General features: G+C 47.2%; 1 protein-coding gene and 1 long non-coding RNA gene across 5 annotated transcripts in view; one reads left to right on the forward strand and one right to left on the reverse strand.

Moving 5' to 3' along the window:
* The window catches only part of Gpam (glycerol-3-phosphate acyltransferase, mitochondrial), a 95,553-nt gene that overhangs the window by 21,365 nt on the left and 53,669 nt on the right, over positions 1–20,519 (forward strand). For 2 of the 4 annotated variants that reach the window (XM_021151280.3, XM_021151279.3), the window contains exon 1: positions 12,666–12,892. The exons of 1 other annotated variant lie outside the window; for it this stretch is intronic. Coding sequence is in view for 1 of the 3 variants with exons in the window: in XM_085833956.1 (XP_085690082.1) it covers positions 20,091–20,112 (22 nt within the window). In the remaining 2 variants the exon portion in view is untranslated. Of the gene's footprint in view, positions 1–12,665; positions 12,893–20,089; positions 20,113–20,519 lie in introns of those variants that run through there. One more of the 4 variants, XM_085833956.1, reaches the window with a different exon arrangement.
* On the reverse strand, positions 47–12,583 carry LOC110286104 (uncharacterized). The gene is made up of 3 exons (XR_002377114.3): positions 12,506–12,583; positions 6,317–6,435; positions 47–302 (listed from the first exon to the last, which is right to left on the reverse strand). It is a non-coding gene; the product is annotated as an uncharacterized LOC110286104 (long non-coding RNA).

Raw genomic sequence — 20,519 nt, forward strand, 5'->3', positions numbered from 1 at the left:
AAATGTAAGCAGATCAGTCAAAATGACAGTGTCACAGACTTTGACTCAAACAGAATCTTTGGCCGTCACTCATCACCCGGTTACTGCTGCTACAAACACATCTAAGCCGGTGAGGACATGATCAATTTTGAAAGGATGGTTGTATTTGGATAGATCTGGGGATGGTTAGTGAGGAGGCAGTGGTTTTGCTCGTGTCTCCTGGTGACCTGGATTGCGCTGGAGCCGGTGGTACACTGTGAATCTGAGAGGCCGGTGCTCTTGCCTGTCAGGATGGGCTGCTAGTCAGCAGGGAGCCTCAGGGCCTGGCAAAGAGGGAAGAGGTCAGCACGGTTGCCCAATGAGCTATGAGAACAAATCAATTTAGACTGTTTGTGGTTCCAAAAGCCAGCAGTAGCTTGATCTGCACTCCTCCTTGTGTGTGGTTGGGTAATAGTTGCGAATGATGGCAGGGAACCTTGAATTACTCCTGTCCGTGTGCAGCCATAGGGCAAGAGCTGATGGCTCAAGTGTCTTTAACCTCATGTCTTTTCTCAGATCAACTCATCTTTTTGCGGTTAGGATCAGTGTGATGTGGGATTTGCTCAAGAAATGAGTCTTGTTGGGTTTTGACTGAAGGAGGCCATGAGGCCAGAAGTCAAGGTCTCTTGGTGATTGTAAGAGCCTAACAGGTTTTGGACCTTGTGGCCATCAGATAAATCACTTGAGAAAGTGAGGAATGAGGACAGTCAATGGTTGGGCTCTGGGAGGAGGTTGTCCCAGCAAGGAGTGGGTAGTGGGCAAGTGATCAGAAGGCATTAGGTGTGGATAGACAGACAGACACAGAGAGAAGACTAAGTCTTGTATCCTCCTTCATGCTTCTGATAATATGAAGTCAAATTTCAATTTGATGGACCTTCCCTTGTGGAAAGACCAGTTTAAACACTATACTCACTTTCAGTACTGAGGTGTCAGGACCACCTGCAGGGACTAAAGCAGGGGGATACCTGGTTAGCTAGGATCATTGTGGGTATTCATGCATGGGAAGAACCTGAGAGGCCTCTGAGATGCACACTTGCTGTTATTGGTACAGAATCACCACAAGAGGAAGAGGACGTCTTCCAAGGTTGCAGTGTTCACACTGGGCCTTGTGTCAAACTGGGCCAAGGTCAGAGGGTTGGTTGGCACCAGGCCTGGTGAGTAATTTCTCTCTGAATCCTCACTCCCGACCTCTGCATGCACCACCGACTTCTGGCCCCACCGTCAAGACACTAAGCACCCTCCAAAACATAGAAGAACATAATGGTCATGTATTAAAACTATGGTTGGCGTTCAGGTAGTGCCAACCACCTCCGAAACCCACACATATACACTAAATAACTTGCTGAAGAGAGAGGAAAGGGAAGGAGAGAGGAGAGGAGAGACGAGAGGAACTAGGAAAAAGAAACCACTCCATTTTTAGGAAGCAACTGGAAACCCAAGCAGGATACTTTGCAGGTCCTAAGTGATATTCTAAGCTGTGGAGCACAAGGACTTTGCTCATCTTATCTGTAAACCCACTGTCTAGCATGGAGTCTAGCACACAGTAGGGCTTCAGTAAAAAGTTCTTGAAAAAATAATGAACAAGCACCACAGGAGCAGTGGGTGATCCTCAGAGCACAGCCAGGGCTGACAGAACATGGGCAGTCTGAGCCTGGCTCCAGACTCGTGGCCTCTGTGACTCCTGCACAGAGAAAGTACGTATTGTGTCAGGCTTCCTTCCAGATGGTAGAGGTCCTAAAGTGAGCAGACAAAATTAACCAGGGCTTCCTCCTGCTAAGAAGCTGACATCCTGGTGGAAGGCTAGAAACAAACTAGAACGCCTTAGCATTTGATGGAGTGATGTGTGAGTGACTCATGGTGGTTTGAAGGGGACTGGACCGCTCTGTAGCAAGTCCTTCCAACCCACCGCCCACAAACAGAGGCTCTGAGAGTGAAACCAGGTGAGTGGATACCATATTGGGAGTATAGGGGAGAAAGGGAGATGTCAGATGAAGACATGGGTGACCAAGGACTCTTGAGTATTTGAACTGCAGTCTATAGCTTTTCAAGACCATGCTCACCAGTCCCCAGCCTCAAAAGTCTGTTCTCCAGAAGCCCTGACTGTCGGGCAAGGCCATTATGGGAGCTTTGTGGGTTGGAAGGATGTCTCAGTGGTTAAGAGCACTTGTCACAAGTGGTTTGAATCTCAGTAGGCTGTTCACTACTGTCTGTAACTCCAGTGCTAGGATACACAGGATGCAGAGATATGCTTGTGAGCAGAACACTCACACACACATAAAAAAGTATAAAAAATGATCATGAAGAGGAGGAGGAGAGGAAGGAGGAGAGGGAGGAGGAGGAGGAGGAGAAGGAGGAGGAGGAGGAAGACCTTTGCCAGTACTTAGCTCTTCTGAAGTTGTGGGCAACTTTGGGCTTTGTGTGCTAAGGGAAATGGTTAACACCTTACTGTGAAAATCAGCTCACATGCCTTCCAGGATGGAAGCTAGTTCCCAGACAGCAGCTGCTGGTCCTCAAGGGACTTCCTGGAAACTTCCTTGTCAGCCAGCCAAGCTGTCATCCACATGGGGCCACTGGGGAATCCCTAACCAGCTGAAGTCATCTAAAGCATGAGTGCCTAAATGTGATGCTGTGAGTATACTATTCACAGTGATTGTTGTTTGCATATAAACAAAGAGGAGATCCTGCAGGCTGGGGAACTTGGGGTGCCTCCGGAATGTGTACCTTAACTGTGGAGAACCTCCTTTGAGCACCATTAGATTCCAGAAGGACAGCTGGCCCCAAATGACAATGGCTCGCCTATTTACTATTAATAAGGAGCTTGGCTTCCTGGGACTAGAGTGGACTTCGGTACCAGGAAGCTGCATAGTTTACAGGACGCTTTGATCTTCCTTGTGAGGAGGCTGAGATAAGAGGGGAGGAGGGCACACAGGACACTGGCTTAGAGGGGGAGGAGGAAGCCTACAACTGCCTCTCTCCACTTAGCCTGTCCTGTAGAAGAGGGAGCATGGGCCATGCCTCCTGGGCTGTACCCAGGGCCATGGAGCCAGCCCCACTTTCTGCTGGAGAAAAACAAGAGCAAACACCTATCCATCCTAGCAGAACTGAGCCCCGATTTTTAGGGAGAGAAAAGAAGAGACTTTGGTTCTTGCTCCTTATGAAAAACAATTTAACTTTTTCGTTTTTGGAAATGTAAAGGGCTAGGTTTTAGTTCTACATCAGCACGTTTAACATTAAAGATTGCTCTCTATGTGATTAAAGTTACTTTTATCTTTTATTGTTACTTAATCTCTCCATGGCCTGTTTCTCTGTTGTGAGCCATGGAAACAGAACAGGATGGGGGTGGGTGGGGCACAGACAGACATCCCTACATAACCAATTTAAATTAACTTCATCTCTAGCCCTAGGTCCAGGAGGATTTTGAAGCCACCTCTAGACCTTCAAGAAGGTTCTCCACATTGATTAGTCAGGTCTGTCACGAATGTCTGAGGAACAGTTAGGCCACCCATTATCATGATGGTTATAGCTTGTCTAACCATAAGACTCCATGACTTTGGGGCACACATGAGCCAACTGAAGCCCTCTGACCAAGTCTGTCTCACTCTCATACAGTATTAAAGTTTCATCTTCATAAGGTTTTATTGAGACATGGTCATGCTCACTCATGGACAACGTTGGGCGACCTTTGTGTCACACGGTAGGACTGAATAGTCATAAGAAAGACTGTGGCCCACAAGGCTTAAAATAGTTATCACATGCTCTTTGCACCAAAGTTTACCAACCCTGCTTAGAGTAGTTTAGAGCACTTTATTATTATTTTTTAAATTTGTGATTTGAGTTTTAATTCTGTGCATGTGTGTGACGTGTACATGCATGCAGGCACATGCAGAGGCTCGAGGAGAACACCAGGTCCCCCAGGACTCAGGCAGGTAGCTGTAAGCCACCTGATGTTGGTTCTGGGATCAGGACTGCAGTCAGTGCATGATCAGTAGGCACCCTTAGCCCTGGAGTCCTCTCTTTAGCCTCAGCTTTGAGGTGATTGAAGGAGCATCCGTCTCTTTGATGTCTCTGTGATGGAGGAAGGAAGATCCTGTAAGCCTTATCCTAAGAATAAAGAAAGTAGGTCCCTGTGAGATGTTCTTGGCTTGGAGCACTAGTTTTAACTACACAGGGCTGCCCAAGCCACTACTGCACAGGTCTTCAAAACAGAATGTTTGAGCTCAGCAAGATGATGATACATGCATGGAAGATATCTGTGATGGGCAAAGTTCAGGTGCATTAAGCAGCAAGTCTGCAGCAGTTTGGAGCCTCTGAGAGGCAGATGCCAAAGAGAAGCTGACATTTCTCATCCAGTGTGGGAGCCGCTTATGCAGTGGCTAGGTGGGATCAACAGATGCAGGTGCACAGAGACCACAGAGCAAGGGAGAGGCCAGTGAGCAGAGAGGGAGGAAGGAGATGCCCTGACGGAGCAGCCGCTGACTGCAGTGCAGTTCCAATATGGTGTCTGCAAGAGTGGTGTGTGTGTGTGTGTGTGTGTCTGTGTGTGCGCACGCGCACGCACATGTGCGTTTGCATGTGTGTGTATGCATGCACATGTGTGGCAGGAAAGGGCTGACTCTTGTCAGTCACTGAGTAGCCTAAGCAGAATGCCATGGTAGACTCAAAGGGACAGTATCAAGAGGCCATCAGTCATCTGCGCTCCTGTAGCAGGTGGTCCGAAGAGGGCATCACAGTGGGACCTCTTGTAGCTGCTGCCGTATCTAGCATTTATTTATTACCTGTGCATCCTAGACCAGGCTCTGTGCTAGGACTGCAGACACCAGAGATGTGAAGGCCATGGTTCCTATCTCTAGGGAGCTTCTGTTCTAGCTGGGAATATCAAACATGCACACCATGCAGGCGAAGAGGTGATAGACGCACTAATAAAGAAGCGCAGTGATGTTTCGGTCCAATGGCTGGGACAACGTGTTTTAGGGATTAAGAGAAGCCACCCCGAGAGGAAGCTTAAGCTGTTCCCATTTGTCACTAGGTCAGGCATGTGTGTGTAGTGTTCTGCACCATTTAAGGCTTTCCTGTGCCCATGAGTTGCCTCCACCCCTTTGGCTCTCATTGAGTACCTCTTTAAGTACCATTCTGCATGCCAAGTTAAATGATTTTATTGACCAGCATCTGACTATAAACAAACCTATGGCATTGAAGAAGCTATGGCCCTAATGAGTCACTCAAAACAATCTACAGAGCAGGGTGTGGCTTCTCGTGGGACTCCTCCCCTCCCGTCCAACCTCAACCCTGGATGGAGTTTAGGGGCCTCGTGTGTGCTCTGCTCACAGCTCTTCTCTTGACATTTCTCGATTTGAGGTAGAGCTTCATAAGTTGCCCAAGCTGGCCCTGAACTCACTCTTTAACTCAGGTTAGCTTTAAACTTTCAATCCCCCAGGGAAGCTAGTATAATAGGACTCTCCCAAGAGGCCTAGCTTCCTGGGGGAACTCTTAACAACTAAAATGTAGCTAGGCACAAACAGTGGATAAGCCATTCAGTTAGCAAGCATGTATTGGTAAGCTCTCTCTCTCTATATTTTTTCATATGCATTATTTTTTGTTCTTTCATAATTTGTGAGAATAAAAGACTCCACCCCTACATACTACTTCATCATATGCGAGAGAGCTTAAAATATACCCATCACTCACATCAACAACAAACACGTCTCTTCTACAATAGATTTTGTCTCAGTTTTGGTTTCATGCACATTTCCCTGTTACTATTTTTTGTGATGCTTCCCTGACACTTCCTTATTTCAATGGCAAATATTATAGTATGGATTTCTGAAAGGTTAAAATGCTCTTTTTCTTTTAAAATACATCCACGAGACTCCCGTAGCATGGTCTACTCTCTTGGACTTCACGCTGTCATCTATGCTGCAGAGGTTTTAGCTGTAGTTTGCATAAAGTTCCCACCCAACCTTATCCAGGCCTCCACTGAGTGTAACACACATAAGAGGCTGTAAAGCAGAATGGTCCCAAATCGGCATTCTGACAGAAGGCCTATCTCAGGCAGGAGGACCTAGACCACCATCTGAGGTGCTCTCTTCTGGGATGTAGGATTCACTGGGACCTTCCTTTTAGGAACAAAGCTGATCAGTGTCATTCTCTGTGTTCTTTACAGAACAGCCATGACACACTCAACTGCTTTATCTTAATATCCAGGGTCCTTTGGAGCTGAGAGTCCATGCCCATGTTAGTGTGTTTTAGAACATATGCATAGTCCTGTTAAAATATGTTGGCCAGACTTTTCAGTTCTTACCTGTCATCTCAGCACAGAGAAGCAGCGGCAGAAGGATCTTGGACAGCTCAGCTATGTAACTGTGTCCACAGGGATGAAGATATTCCAAAGAGATGCTTGTCTATCTGCTCCCCAGACTCCTGAAACAGTAGGCCCCGCCCCCAGAATGGAATTTCTCAGGACTCTCCTGCTGGGAGAAGGAGAGGGCTGAAGCTTGTGCCAGCTATGCATAGCCAAGCTGTTATGCTCAATGTAAGGACCACCACCATCAACTTCTCTCTTGCCAAGAGCTTTCAGGTTGTCAGAGCCATGTGAAGTCTCCTGCTGGACAAGTTCTCTCCTATCTGACATTGCACCTTTCTCTGAAGGCAACAAAGCATATCTGGCTAACGATGCACACACAGACACAGACACACACACACACACAGAGACACACACACAGACACACAGACACACACAGACACAGACACACACACAGACACAGACACAGACACGCACACACACACACACACAGAGACACACAGACACAGACACAGACACACAGACACAGACACAGACACAGACACACACACAGACACAGACACACACACACACACAGAGACACACACACACACACAGACACAGACACACAGACACACACACAGACACAGACACACAGACACACACACACACACAGACACAGACACAGACACAGACACACACAGACACAGACACAGACACACACAGACACAGACACAGACACAGACACACAGACACACACACAGACACAGACATAGACACACACACACACACAGACACAGACACAGGCACAGACACAGACACACAGACAGAGACACACACACCCACCCACACACACACACACATACACACAGACACAGACACACACACAGACAGACACAGACACAGACACACACACACAGACACAGACATAGACACGCACACACACACACAGACACAGACACACACACACACAGACACAGACACACACACACACACAGACACAGACACAGACACACACACAGACACAGACACACACACACAGACACAGACACAGACACAGACACAGACACAGACACAGACACAGACACACACACACACGCACACAGACACCGAGCGATAGACAGAGATGCAGAGAGGTGCTCTTATAAGGGTGACTGTATGGATGTGTGTGAACCTAGGTGCCCACATTACATATTAACACACAAATAATGGTTTTGATGGTTCTACAAGTCATTGAAAGAGGATGGAAATGAGTGGCTGTTTGTAAGAGAGACAGAAAAATGAACTAAGAATTCTTGTGGGGCCAAAGAAGATGGATCACCAGGAAAAGGTTTGAGCAACACAATCCTGAAAGCCGAGTTTGATCCTCAGAATTCATGTAAAAAGCCAGACGTGGTGGATCTCATTTATAATCACAGCATACCGCCTGTGAGATAGGATTCAAGGACAGGAGAGTCACCCAGAAGCTTGGGAGCCAGCCAGCCTGGAGTATATGGCACAGGGGAGACCCCGACTAAGACAGGATATGGAAGTTGAGAACCAACTTCCCAAAGGATTTGACCTCTGACCTCCACATGTGTGCCACGGCAAGTTCATGAGCAAGCACCCCTTCTCTCTCTCATACACAGACACACACACAGACACACACAGACACACACACACACACATACAGAGAGAGAGAGAGAGAGAGAGAGAGAGAGAGAGAGAGAGAGAGAGAGAAATAAGTAAAACAAAATTAAAAGACCACTTATGGGCGGCAGCATGGTATAGAAATGGAGATGTCATAGGTTTGAGTCACATGACCTTCGTTCAAGCTTTGTCACTCTACATATGCATTAATGGTATGAGCTTAGGCATGCTAACAGACCTGTCACTATGACTTTCTGGGTCTCTGAAATGGCTATGAATTCCTGAAGAGATCCATAGAGATTTTACAAATGAAGACGTAACTAGGAAGCAGGACCTGACCCATGGTTAAGTACCAAGAGTTACTGTCTCTACCCCAAGATGAACCTCCTGACCTGCGCTGGCCCCATTCTGATCCTGCTCACGACTGCCTCATGCTCCAAATTTGATTTTCTAAAAGACTACAGAGATAAACCAGAAAAGCAGGGTCTGGGAGTAGCCTGGACCACAGCCAGAATGCTTATCTAACTGATTTTCTTTCTGATAATGTCTAGGCAGATGCCCTTGAATGCTGCAAGTCATGAGCCTAAATAAATAAAAGAGATATCAAAGAAAGTTGGCCTGACCATGATGCAATAATCCAGGGCTTGGGATCTGTGAGCTGCATGGTTGCTCAAGACCTTTGGTACTCACAAGAGCCTGATACTTGTTCTGTCATTCTTAGCCTCAGATGAAAAGCACTGGGTCCTGGAGTCTTGACTTCAGAAGTGGCACCTGTGTCCAGCCCCAGTCACCCTCTCTACCCTGGTCAGTTCAGCCTCATCTTTCTCCTCCTACTGTTGGGGATTGTTGGTAGAGCTCTGCCAGGAATGTGGATGTTGGGAGTGGACAGGTGATGAGTGTCTGGGAGGACTCTCTTGCAGCTAGGACACTTGCTGTCTTTTCTTATTTATTTATTTTTTGACATCTTTCAATCTGATCAAGTAACTTCAGGGGTTAAACAAATAACTTCAAGGGCTAATATAAAACATTCTTGGACACAGGCAAACTGGAAAACTGGCCAGTCTCCCAGTGTAACCTTCCTCACATTCTCTCTGCTCTTTCTTCTGCATCTTCAGACTTCTGTCTTCTAGGATCCACTTCTGTACCTCACTGCTATGCAAGAGGTCACCTTCCTCCTGAGACTCACCTAAAGTCCCCATGTCTCCTACTTAAACAACCCAAACACTTAGGGAGGCATTGCCCTTAGCCAGCTGCCAGGAGAAGGCAAGTGGGGCCAGCTGCATCCAGGAGTAAGGCACTCACTGTCTTTGCATTGCCAAAGGCCCACTGGCTCTGACAAGGCATCTCATCCACATAGTATCAACCACTTGTTACCTCCTTCACTTTAAGAGAGTCTTCTTTGTTTTTTTTTTCTCACCTTGAGCTACACATCTTAAAAGCCAAGGCTGATGCATGCAAGAATAAGGAGGTGTTTGTGTTGAGGAGCTGGGGCAGAAAGGACACAGAACTTCTGGGTTTGATCCCTGGATGGGGTGTAGCTTTTGGTAAATCACTCAACGTTTCTGGCTTCCTATGACCATTTCCTTGAAACATGTTCCTTTGTCTTGCCATGGTAGAAAGAGGGTGGATTTGAACCTGTGACTGGATTTTATGTACCAAGACTTAGCTATTGCTGTGTTATCATATCTCTGCTAAGGGAAAAGCCCCTTGGGGGCTGTCTCTCACGGGCTCCTCCTCCTCATTCCTCTATGATTTTTGAGGGTTAAATGTAGAGAATACTTGTCTATGAATATCCCACCATCATTATTTGTAGTAGCAAAACATTCTCCATCAGTGGGTAAGCCAATTATTATGTGTTTGTAGAAGGGAAAAATTATTTTCACCAGTAACATTAAAAGACTTGGGCTTTGAAAACAGTATACTAAGTGAAAGAAGCAATGCATGAAGGGACATATTATGACATGAAAGGACATGCTATGACATGAAGGGACATGCTATGACATGAAGGGACATACTAAGACATGGAGGGACATATTTATGATGTGAAGAGGTATATTTATGACATGAAGGGACATGTTATGACATGAAAGTGACATATTTTTGACATGCAGGGACCTATTATAACATGAAGGAAATTTATGACATTAAAGTGACAATTTACGACAACCTTTATGAAAATGTCTAGGAGAGGAGAATCCACAGAGAATCCAAGTCGATTAGGGTTGTGTGGAGTACGGCAGGGATTCTTCTGGGAGAGCTGGGAAAGAAGGGGGCTGAAGGAAAGGGAGAGTTAATGAGAAAAGGTGTCTTTCAAAAACTATTTTCTCCTCTCTGTAGAACCCAGGGAGTGCTGTGTGCTAGGTGAACAACCTGATTCAGGGCTTCGTCCAGCTCTCCTTGCTCTTTATCAGTTTTAGTGTCCTCATTTATTCTTTGAAATTTTGATTTATTTATATGATAGGAATTCTGACCATATCTGTAGAAGCACCTCCACCCAAGCTTTTCTTAACAGTCTTTCAAAATATTCTAAAGTTCATTCCATTGATGGGCAGATTTTTTTTTGAAATAGATATTGTAATTGGGTGTAATATGTGTTCTATGAATTAATCCCAATGAGACTTGTGATGTGTGTGTGTGTGTGTGTGTGTAGATGACTCATGAGGACTCAGCTTACACAGAAAGTCAGGTTTGTGGACATCTATGACTCAGCACTGTGGGGAGGAGGCAGACCCAGGCAGACCCTGGAGGTTCGCTGGCCATCCAGTCTGGCCTGGATAGTGAGCTCATTGTCGGTGGTAGAGGAAGCTACTAGACTCTGAGATTGACCTTTGGCTTCTACATACATGTGCCGCATCCTCCAAATGCACAAATGTACACATACCACACGCACACCAACACATACACACCTGAGTTTGGTCTGAGGAGTAAGTAAAGTGCTTGTCAAGCAAACTTGTGGACCCTAGTTTGATGCCCTGAAGGTACAAAAGAAGCCAGATAATATGGTAGCATACATTTGTAATCACAGTGCTGCGAGTTAAAGACAGGTGGAACTCTGCCTTAAAACAAACAAGACCAAATAAATTTTAAAAAAGATGGACAGTGACAGAAGAAGACACTTGAGTTTGACCTCTGTCATTCAAGTGCATGTATGCACACACACCCATACACACACACAGACACATCCTTATACACACATACACACACACCCATACACACACACAGACACATCCTTATACACACATACACACACACCCATACACACACACAGACACATCCTTATACACACATACACACACACCCATACACACACAGACACATCCTTATACACACATACACACACACCCATACACACACCCATACACATCCTTATACATACATACACACACACCCATACACACACATACCTATACAGACACACACACACATACATACATACACATACCCCCCACATATAGACACACATACCCATACACACAAACACCTGTACACACACATACCCATATACACATACACACCCATAAACACACATGTACATACATGCATGCACACATACACGACACAAATTTGACTTTTAGTTTGTCTCAGTGTTCGCTTCTTGTATGCAGTCCCCTGGACAGTATGTGGCGCCGCTCTACCCTCTGATCTTCCACTGGGCTTCCCATTACTACTGTGGGATCCCTTGCTTTGTTCTCTTTAGACAAGCAAGCTTTCATAACAAGCCCTGTCACTGGCCCAGACTTTGGCTCCCTTCCACCAAGGACCCCTTTAATAAACTCATGTCTCCCGTGATGTGCCATGTGTCATGAGGGCAGGAAGACACACCATTTCTGCCTCAGCTTGCTGCCTCCTGGGATGGCCATGAACACAGAAGACATACTCACATGGCAAACTGATCCTATTTAAGTTCCTTTCAATGCTCAGCTGTAACATATCAGCGTCAGCTAAAGGTGTATCTTTCTATAGGGTTGGGGCAACTTTCCCTACATTTAGCTTCTGCAGTGAGGTCACAGGGCAGGCACGATGCAAGGCCATTGTGCAACCCTAGGTCAACTGGGCCCCCAGACACCATCTTTTTTTTAACCGTAAGTCTTTTATCTTAAAAGATCAGTGCTACCTTGGGAAAGAATTATGGCTGAAAAGGCTGGGCAGATGGAAAGACCCCATCACTACAAACAGGAAAGTTAGCACCAAGAAGAGATGGTGGGAGAACCACCTCAAGAGACTGAGTTCAAGTCATCAAGGTGTCCCTGACTCCATCAGCCTCACCAGCAGAGAGCTGCACACCCGGTGTCAAACATGCTTGCTCTCTGTTGATCCCTACATTGATCAGCCCCACTCAAGTCTCTTTCCCAGCTTCCTAGAGGCAGTGAGAGAAAATTCCTGGCAAAGTAGACCCAGCCAGACCAGGAGCCTAGAGCTCCATGTGACCCCTGGGATGCTCAATACAGCCACCCTCACGGAGAATGGGGCTATTGAGTTTAGAGCTTTGCAACCCTCCACCCTGCCGCCTCCCTGCCCCCCCCCCCCCCGTAGAAAATCCCCACCAGGTGAAGCCAAGAAGACACCCCACCTCCAACTCACCCCAGTGCAGCATCATTAAATTATAACGAGCCCTAAAACTGGCTCCGGAAGCCTGGGTCTGCCTCTTTTCATGCTCTGAAGCTCGCGATTGGCTGATCAAGCTCAGCCTAGCAGACCTTATCTCTGGCTGGTTATTATTTGATGAAAGAGCCTTCCTCCTCCTCCACTGTTGCAAAACCATCCTGGACTGTTGGCTGCTGCCCGAGGTGCTTCTCTGGGGTTACTGCCGTGTACCCGAAGGCCTCCAGCCTCCAGCCACACAAATAGGCCTCTGGAGGAGCTTCTAAGTCACCCTTGCCTGGGGGCTGTCTTCTTCTGAAGCTGTCTGGGACAGCTTTGCTAGTCAACTGATTCAAAATAACTCCAGATACCACATCAAGGATACAGGTATTTGAGCAACTGGGACATGGGGACCTTTCTCAGGATATGATGGCTTTAGACACGGGAAAGACGTGAAGTGGAACCCAGGGCAGGTAGAGCAAGATAGAGGAAGCCCAAGAAAGGGCTGAGACTTGTGGCGACCTTCTCTTGGGAAGTAGTTAGAGGCTCGGGTGATGTATGGGGGGGGTGTAATATAGCTGTTGCATGATACAGTTTGTTGCATGAGTTTATTTGTATCCCGAGTCATTTTTCTTTAAGTCTACACACTCCTTAGACATCTGTTATCTGTCACCGTGGCTCAGGGAAGACCCCGATGACTTTCACTTGAAACACCAGTAAGTGTGATTTGCAGATGGGACGTGGCCTTCAAATGCTCTGCTGACTGCTAAGAATCTAGGTCTTTTCATTCACATTCAGGCAAAATAAAAGACCAGAGGAGAGGTGCTGGGCTGAGCACTCTATGTCTAAGTTAGTTCCCAAGTTTGCCTGTGCCCTGGCGGTTCCTATGCCATCAGATTCCCAACACAGAGGTGTTTTCTGACCTCGGGTCTGGTAGGGTGTTCTATGATTGACAACTTCTACAGAGGAGAGCTGCACTCCAGGGTGGATAAAAGGGCCTGACCTGGAAGTGTAGGAGGAAGAGAGGACACAATGTTAAAACAAAGAAAGCCATTTTATTTTAGTGGTTGAACAGGAAAGTATTTTCCAGTGATAATTTGTGGTTTTTTTGTTTAAGACAACCTTTCTCCATCAGTCTGTTTATCCCTAGGTGCACCTCCCCTATTGTTACAAGATTGTCTCTACTTTGTTGTCTGTGGTAGAGTATGGCTTCATTGCCTGCGGTTCTACACAGATGGAGATCTCTCCTCGCTCTAGTCTCTCTGGGTTCCCCAGGAACTTCCTTTGTGGAGCCCCCTTGACCTTTCTGGGAGCAAAAGTCATGGGTCTGAGGAGCTCATCATAGTGAGTTCTGCTCCTCTTCATCTGTAAGGGCCATGGTAAGGGTGGAGGAGAAGCCACTGCAGGCCGTATAGCTCCTTGCCTGACTCTTCTCTGCTGTTTGGGGAGCATTTCCTCCCTCCTTGTGGCCTGGCTGGCTCCCGTTCTGCTGGCTCTGCTGGTCTTCCCCTTTACACTATCTTCTCTGTCTTGCTGAATGGATAGTACTCGAGCCCCACGACCCTCCATAGACATACCACATCACACTTAATATTATCCGATTAAAAGCACCCCAGCTCTGCCCCTGATCCTGGCTTGGTTAAGTCAAAGGGTTAGGTAGGTTAATCTCTGGTGAGTGTATCTACTCTCTCTGTAAGCAAATCCAGAATTATGAACTTCCTGGGCTACTCTAGGCTGTCTTGCTAATGTTTCTGATCCATTGCCAGTGCCAGACTGATAGAGCTTCCAGGGCAGGGAGCAGGTGTGGTGTGGCAGCCAGGCCCTGGGACGACCCAGTTTCTGATGTGCAGTATTCTTGCTGTTCACCATGTCTAAACGTTGATGGAGAATATTCCACTCCCTGCTGATACTCCTCCATGTGCCTTCACTCATTGACTTTAGGACAAACTGGGGGAGAAATGGGTCAACTCGTTTAAAGGAAGAGATGCAGTGGTGGGTTGACCTACTCCACTTTGTGCTCCCTGCGGGTTGCATGTGACCACCTGCCCAAGAGCTATCTGGATTCTCGAATGGAAGACACACACACACACACACACACACACACACACACACACACACACCAGTTCTTTTTAAAATGGCTTGGCTAGCTCAAAGCCTGGGCACTCCTAAACCTTCCCCTGCTCCCCCTGGCCCAATCAAAGAAGTGGCCAGTGGCCACCCAACTGAATTTTCCCATGGCTGGTTGGCTCTCTCTCCTGCAGCTCCTACATCCCATCCTTCTCCCCCACACCCCCAAGTCATGGCAATTCTCTGTCTCCTTTTTTTCCAGTTTCTAACCTGAGCAAATCTAAAGGTCTTGCCCAGACTCCCTATGCCCAACCATTAGCAGCTGGCATCTTTATCGATCAATCAAAAGCCAACTGAGGACAAGGACCTTCAGCGTTTGGACAGGCAGATTCCCGATTAAACCAAAGCATTAGAACCAAATCCCCAACAAGCAGACTGGAAATTGAGGGATAGTTATAAGTTAGCGTGGTAAATGGAGATTTCAGAGTCCTGTGGTTTCCCCTGTCATTGGAGGATCTTCCATGGGGCAAGCCATCAGCCTCTCCTTCCTTTCTCAGCTCTAGCACCTGCTTAGGTCACTAATGCTGTGGGCCCATTACCTGAAGATGCCCACTCTGAATTGCTCTCTCTCTCTCCTCCCAGAAAATAGTCTTGGTGTATTTGCTTCTACGCTAAGGAACTCAAATTAAGGGACTGTCCTTTTTTTGGTTAATCTTATTAGAATCATAGTAGATCATAGAAGGAGAAAAATTATTTATATCTGTAATTAAAGCCTATGTTTCGCCATGATATTTAAAACTTGTTTTCCCCATCTGTAAAATGGGCACAGCACTTCTTTCATGAAAGTGACTTTGAGAAAAGAGATTCTGTGGTGGACTTACTGTGTTTTCAGCACATGGAAGAGGGTGGGCATGGAAGCAAAGGAAACCAGTTGCCCTTGGACAAGCTAAATATGAATGGTGCACCAGGCATTAAAAGCAGCAGGCCATTTATGTCTCTGGAGAGGACAAAGGACTTAGAAGGGAGTGGGATCCAGTCATGAAAGGGCTGTTTGGTGAACTACAGTGTTTGTATGCTTCACTTCAGCTGGCATGCAGCAGTGGCCCTGCATGGGCTAAGGACCTGCTTACTATGGGGCTCAGAATCTGTGAACAAGAGAAGCTGGACCGCGTGGTCCCTAAGACCGAGTTGTTCATGCTGACATCTAAGATGCTCTTGAACAAGCAAATGGCAAGGGAGAGGCATGTGATTCTTTTTTCTGTTGCTTTTCTGTCCTACTTGCTGGTGGAGAGAGGCTGATCCAGAAGAAAACACTGGTGCATCTCATCTTAGGAGACCTCCCTACTTCTTCCCTGCCCCCAGTGACAACTCTCTTCTCCTTTGCTTTGTCTCAGGAATTATGTCCCTCCTGTAGCCAGCATCCCACATCCCCTTCCTTCAAATCCCACAGGTATAGCTTGGGTGATAAACCCATCCAGAATATTGTTCCCTGCTGGGGAAGTTCTGAGATCAGGAGCCTAGGAGGTGAGCTGGGAGCTGAAGCTTTGGAGATGCGCTCATGGTCTCTCCCTTGGTTGCCCATGTGTGTTCCCAGAGCTGCCCACTTGGCCTGCCCTGGTAGTACCAGGTGCCTCGTCTACTATCTTTTATGAACTCTCAGGCCAGGACATTAGAGAGTGTGCTTTAAAAACTTGGTTAGCATATTTCCCAGACAAAAACAATGGCCAGGGAGGCAGTTGGAAGGTTCGGGATGAAAGGACTGCAGGCCTCGGGACCCTGAGCCACACAGAAGGAGCCTCCCCGCCTTTCCTGTAGGGGTCTGCACTGCTGACCCTCACCACTCCCCCATCCAGTCTCTGACAGCCAATCAACTCTCTTCATTTCCTTTTCCCTACCTGGGGCCTCACTTCTGCCTTAGTCAAGCCCTGACCATTGCTTTCTGGGCACAAGTGGTAAAGGGACCTCTCTGGGACCTGGATGTTTTAGCCAAAGATGCTCGAAAGAAACAATTACTGGCAGGACGGACCAGCACTGTGAATTCAAGACCCAGAACACTCGGCACTTGTATTCTGGATTTTAAACTCCTCATTGGATGGGCACTCAGAGGATCAAATGTTGAGAAAGGAACAAAGAAGCTGTGCAGAGGAACACTACACCAGGAGATTTTCAAAGGCAGTTCAGATGGCCCACTAGTCTCCAAGGCAACTGCACGCCTGCCTCTCTCTCCACTCTAGAGAAGAACTTGACAGTACTATTGTCGGGGCGAGGGGTTGTCCATTGTCAACATTCAGTTCCCAGAACCCGATCCACCCCACTTCAGTGCCATCCAGATCTTCAATTGCACTTAGATGTGGAATGGGGTTCTGGGGTGTCATGCTGGGTGTGATAATGGAAGCACTCAGTCCCTGTTCCTGGGTGCTTCTGCAGGAGCCCCAGTGCCAGCAGATGCTGCCACAGGCCTGGCTTTTGCCTTTCCTATCCTTCTGGCTGTCTCACTACACTGACCTCACTTCAAAGCTTTGCCTTGTCTCCACCCAGAATGGGGGCGTGGCTGTGTATTGGGCTTCAAGTGTCACAAACCAAGGCAGCCAACCATCCCCCAACCCCCCAAACAGCAAACAAACCAAGTTAAACAAAAACATGGCACCACCACTACCACCAATCACATAGGCTGCTCCACGCTAGGCCAGGACTTCTGTTTCCCCGTGAACCCTAGCCTCTCTGCAGAGGAGGGGTAGTTGTCATGGGCTACTTGAACATTGCTGGTAACGCTATGTATTTTGAGTCAATTCCAAGTAGCAACTTGGAAGAACAAGGGCCTGGGAAAATGAAAGCCAGGGGACCAGGCAGCAGCAGAAGGCTGGCTCCCCCTCCACCGCCCTGCTCCCAGATGGAGCTCCATGGGACTTGTAAGAGATGCCGAGATTTTTGTTCACAAGTCCCCAAGCACTTTGCCGCACTCTTAGTCCCTCCTGAATCACATGTTATTGTCTTGTACACTGATGCTTAGGGTGAGCTTGCTGGGTAGGTGGGATTCCCCACACCAGGCAGCATAGCGGGCACCCTTAGATAACAGAGAATGTGTTGTGGGTCTGATAAGCATCACTCTGGGTCCTTAGCCCTTTGCTTCCTCAGCACTCCTTCAGTAGGCCAACATCCCTGACCCACCTCTAATTTGTCCCAGGACTCAGCAACAAGGCAGAGCCACTCCATTTAAGGAATTCACAGCCCAGAAGAGGGGACAGGTCACTAACAGGAACTGCATGTGACATTGGAGAGTGGAACAGTGCAGTGTGTCACGGGGCAACCCTGTCTCTACTTTGACCTTCACTCCCTTCTCTGCCCTTGTCATAGTTTTGTCTTCTTTCTTAGCTGAGCCTCTACGCTATTTCTCCAGGGATCTCTAGTGGTTCCTTAACACTCAAAGATTTACATAGGCAATGCCTTTCCCAGTAAACTAAGGATAAATTTGCAAGGTGTGTGTGTGTGTGTGTGTGTGTGTGTGTGTGTGTGTGACCACATGTGTCCAGGTATATGTGTAAGGATGTGAATGTGTAGGCTAAGGTCAAATGTTGTACCTCAGGCAGTATCCGCCTACCTTTTGAGATGTAGTCTCTCACTAGGACCCAGGGCCAGCCAATTAGGCAAGACTGGCTGGAGAATGAACTCCAGGCATCTGCTTGTCTCTGCCGCCCCAGGGGCAGAATTAGAATGTGCGCACCATCATGCTGTGGTGAATATTATTTGTGGGTTGCTATCTCACCTTAGATAATTGAGTACCCCAAAACACAAAAAGCTTTATATTTATAATAAGTTTTAGAGCTGAACAGATCAACCCTTTGTGCTATTTTGTCTGTTTCTTGGTCAATTATCTCCGAGATATCACTTGCCATGCTATACCTGGTCTGTTCCTACAACAGACTTGTGTGCTCATGATCTACCAACCCCATGGTGCCTTCCTCCTTCTTCCTCCTCTCTTCTCGTGGTCTTTGCCTCAGATCCCAAGCCTGGTATCAGAAGCCCTGCCCACCTCTTCTGTCCAGCCAAAGACTGTAGGCATCTTATTTTAACCAATAGTTGTAAATTACAGAGCAAGGTTTGCACAACGAAAGCTGGCATACAAGAGAGTTCACCATCTTGAGGCAACTAGACCTTGGGATAGAGTTTTTGCATTACAAAACATAGCAGCAGACCAAACCTCAACACCACTACATCCAGCACTTGGCCTGAGTGCTATGAATTGAACTCAGGTCCTCATGAGGTGGCAAATACTGACAGCTGCATCCTTCCCCTCCCCCCAGCGGGTTTTAAATGCAGCTAAGCATATACAACGTTAGGACTTGTGCTTTCTAAGAGTCTGTCTTTCATGCCCAGTGGGGTGGAAAACATTCTTTTTATCAGGTGATGGTGTTTATCCATTGATAGTTTATATTAATACATTGCCTGGTACAATTAAAAAAAAAACCCTACGTTATTTCACAAGTCTTGTCCAACAGACTGCTTGCTCGACACTGAGGCTAATACTCACGTCTGGGAACGAATTTCATAGCACCTGATTTCCCAGACTGGCCTAGGGACAGGGATATATTCAGTTTTTATCACTTCCTATGACACTCAGCTGGCTGTGTCAGTCAGACCCTTAAATAGAAGCTACTGCCTTCTTGGTGTCCCAGGCTCCTGTATGTTTAATGCCTCGAGTATCTCCTTTCTGGGCCAAACTCATGAAATTCTAAAAGGGAATTATCCGTTTCAGACAGCAGTGGAAATAAAAGCCATTGGTGCCCTGCGTTATCGGACTGCTTAATTTTTTATCGGTATTTCAAGATAAAAGGAGTTGTGGTAACCTGGATTGTCGGCTTCCTCTTAGGTGCTGCTTAGATATGGCTGTAAAAGCTGCTGGTACCCTGGCCTGTGGTGGCTGCTGAGGTTGAGGTAGATCTGCTCTGGGTACCTGAGATGTTAGAGGCGTTTGGTTGTCTCATCACTTGCAGTGTGTTTCAGAGCACTGCCAGCCCCGCTCACCAGTGCTTGAGGGAAAAACAGGAAATGCACACCAGGCAACTCAGATTCCAATAAGCCAAGCAGTAGTGTCCAGGTAATTGGGCTGCAGTTGGATCTTTCTAGGTTAGCTGTTGTTTAAAATAAGATCTTACTCAAGTCTGTCAGGTGGGTTCAGCCACCTTCACAAGGTCGTCTGTGCTGCAGCAGCCACACACACAAAAGCTCATGCTTGGATGGAGAGCTGCTTGGAATTAGCCTTGTTTATCTATCATACAGATAGATGCTTTTCTCTCGCTGTTGGCTCACCTCTCTCCCTCGGGACTCAACATATCTCTTGGCTTGTATCACAGTGGGCGGAGTTGGGGATAATTTGATACATTGAACTAATCTCTTTTAGAGGCAACTATTTTCTGCAACTTTCTACCTTAATCTATGTGACCTTTGGCTGCTACTATTTTGAACTTGCCTGTTTAGTTACTAGTTTTCTTTGACTTCAGTACTGGGTTGATCGGCAACCATGAAGCAACAACAGCCTGCAGGTGAGTGCTCGATGTTGGCTTGCTGCCTGGCTTTGGGTTGCTGTATTCTGGAACCTTTCTTGTGTGCCTTCTCCAGAGCTGGTGTAGACTGGTGAGCACCGGGTGCTGCCTGTTTGAACTGACATAGTTGTGACTGACTTCCTTGGGCCCTTCTGCAGCATGGCTCTCCACACTCCCTGTTCCTGCCCTCGCCCCCACCCACCCCTACACTCATCTCCGCTGCAGCAGGACTCAGCAGCTGGAGGCTTCCAGCCTAGAGCAGAGGGAGGGAAGCATCAGTGGCACTCTTACTGAGTGAGGTGTTACCATTGACCAAGTATGTGGCCTGAGCTAGCATCTTTTATTTTTGATTTCTTTTTATAGTTAAGGAATTCTAGCATCTTTTAGTCTTTGAAAAAGCCACACAC

The sequence above is a fragment of the Mus caroli genome, unplaced genomic scaffold (genome assembly GCF_978045245.1).
Source record: "Mus caroli unplaced genomic scaffold, Mus_caroli_1 scaffold_20, whole genome shotgun sequence".
NCBI lineage: Eukaryota > Metazoa > Chordata > Mammalia > Rodentia > Muridae > Mus > Mus caroli.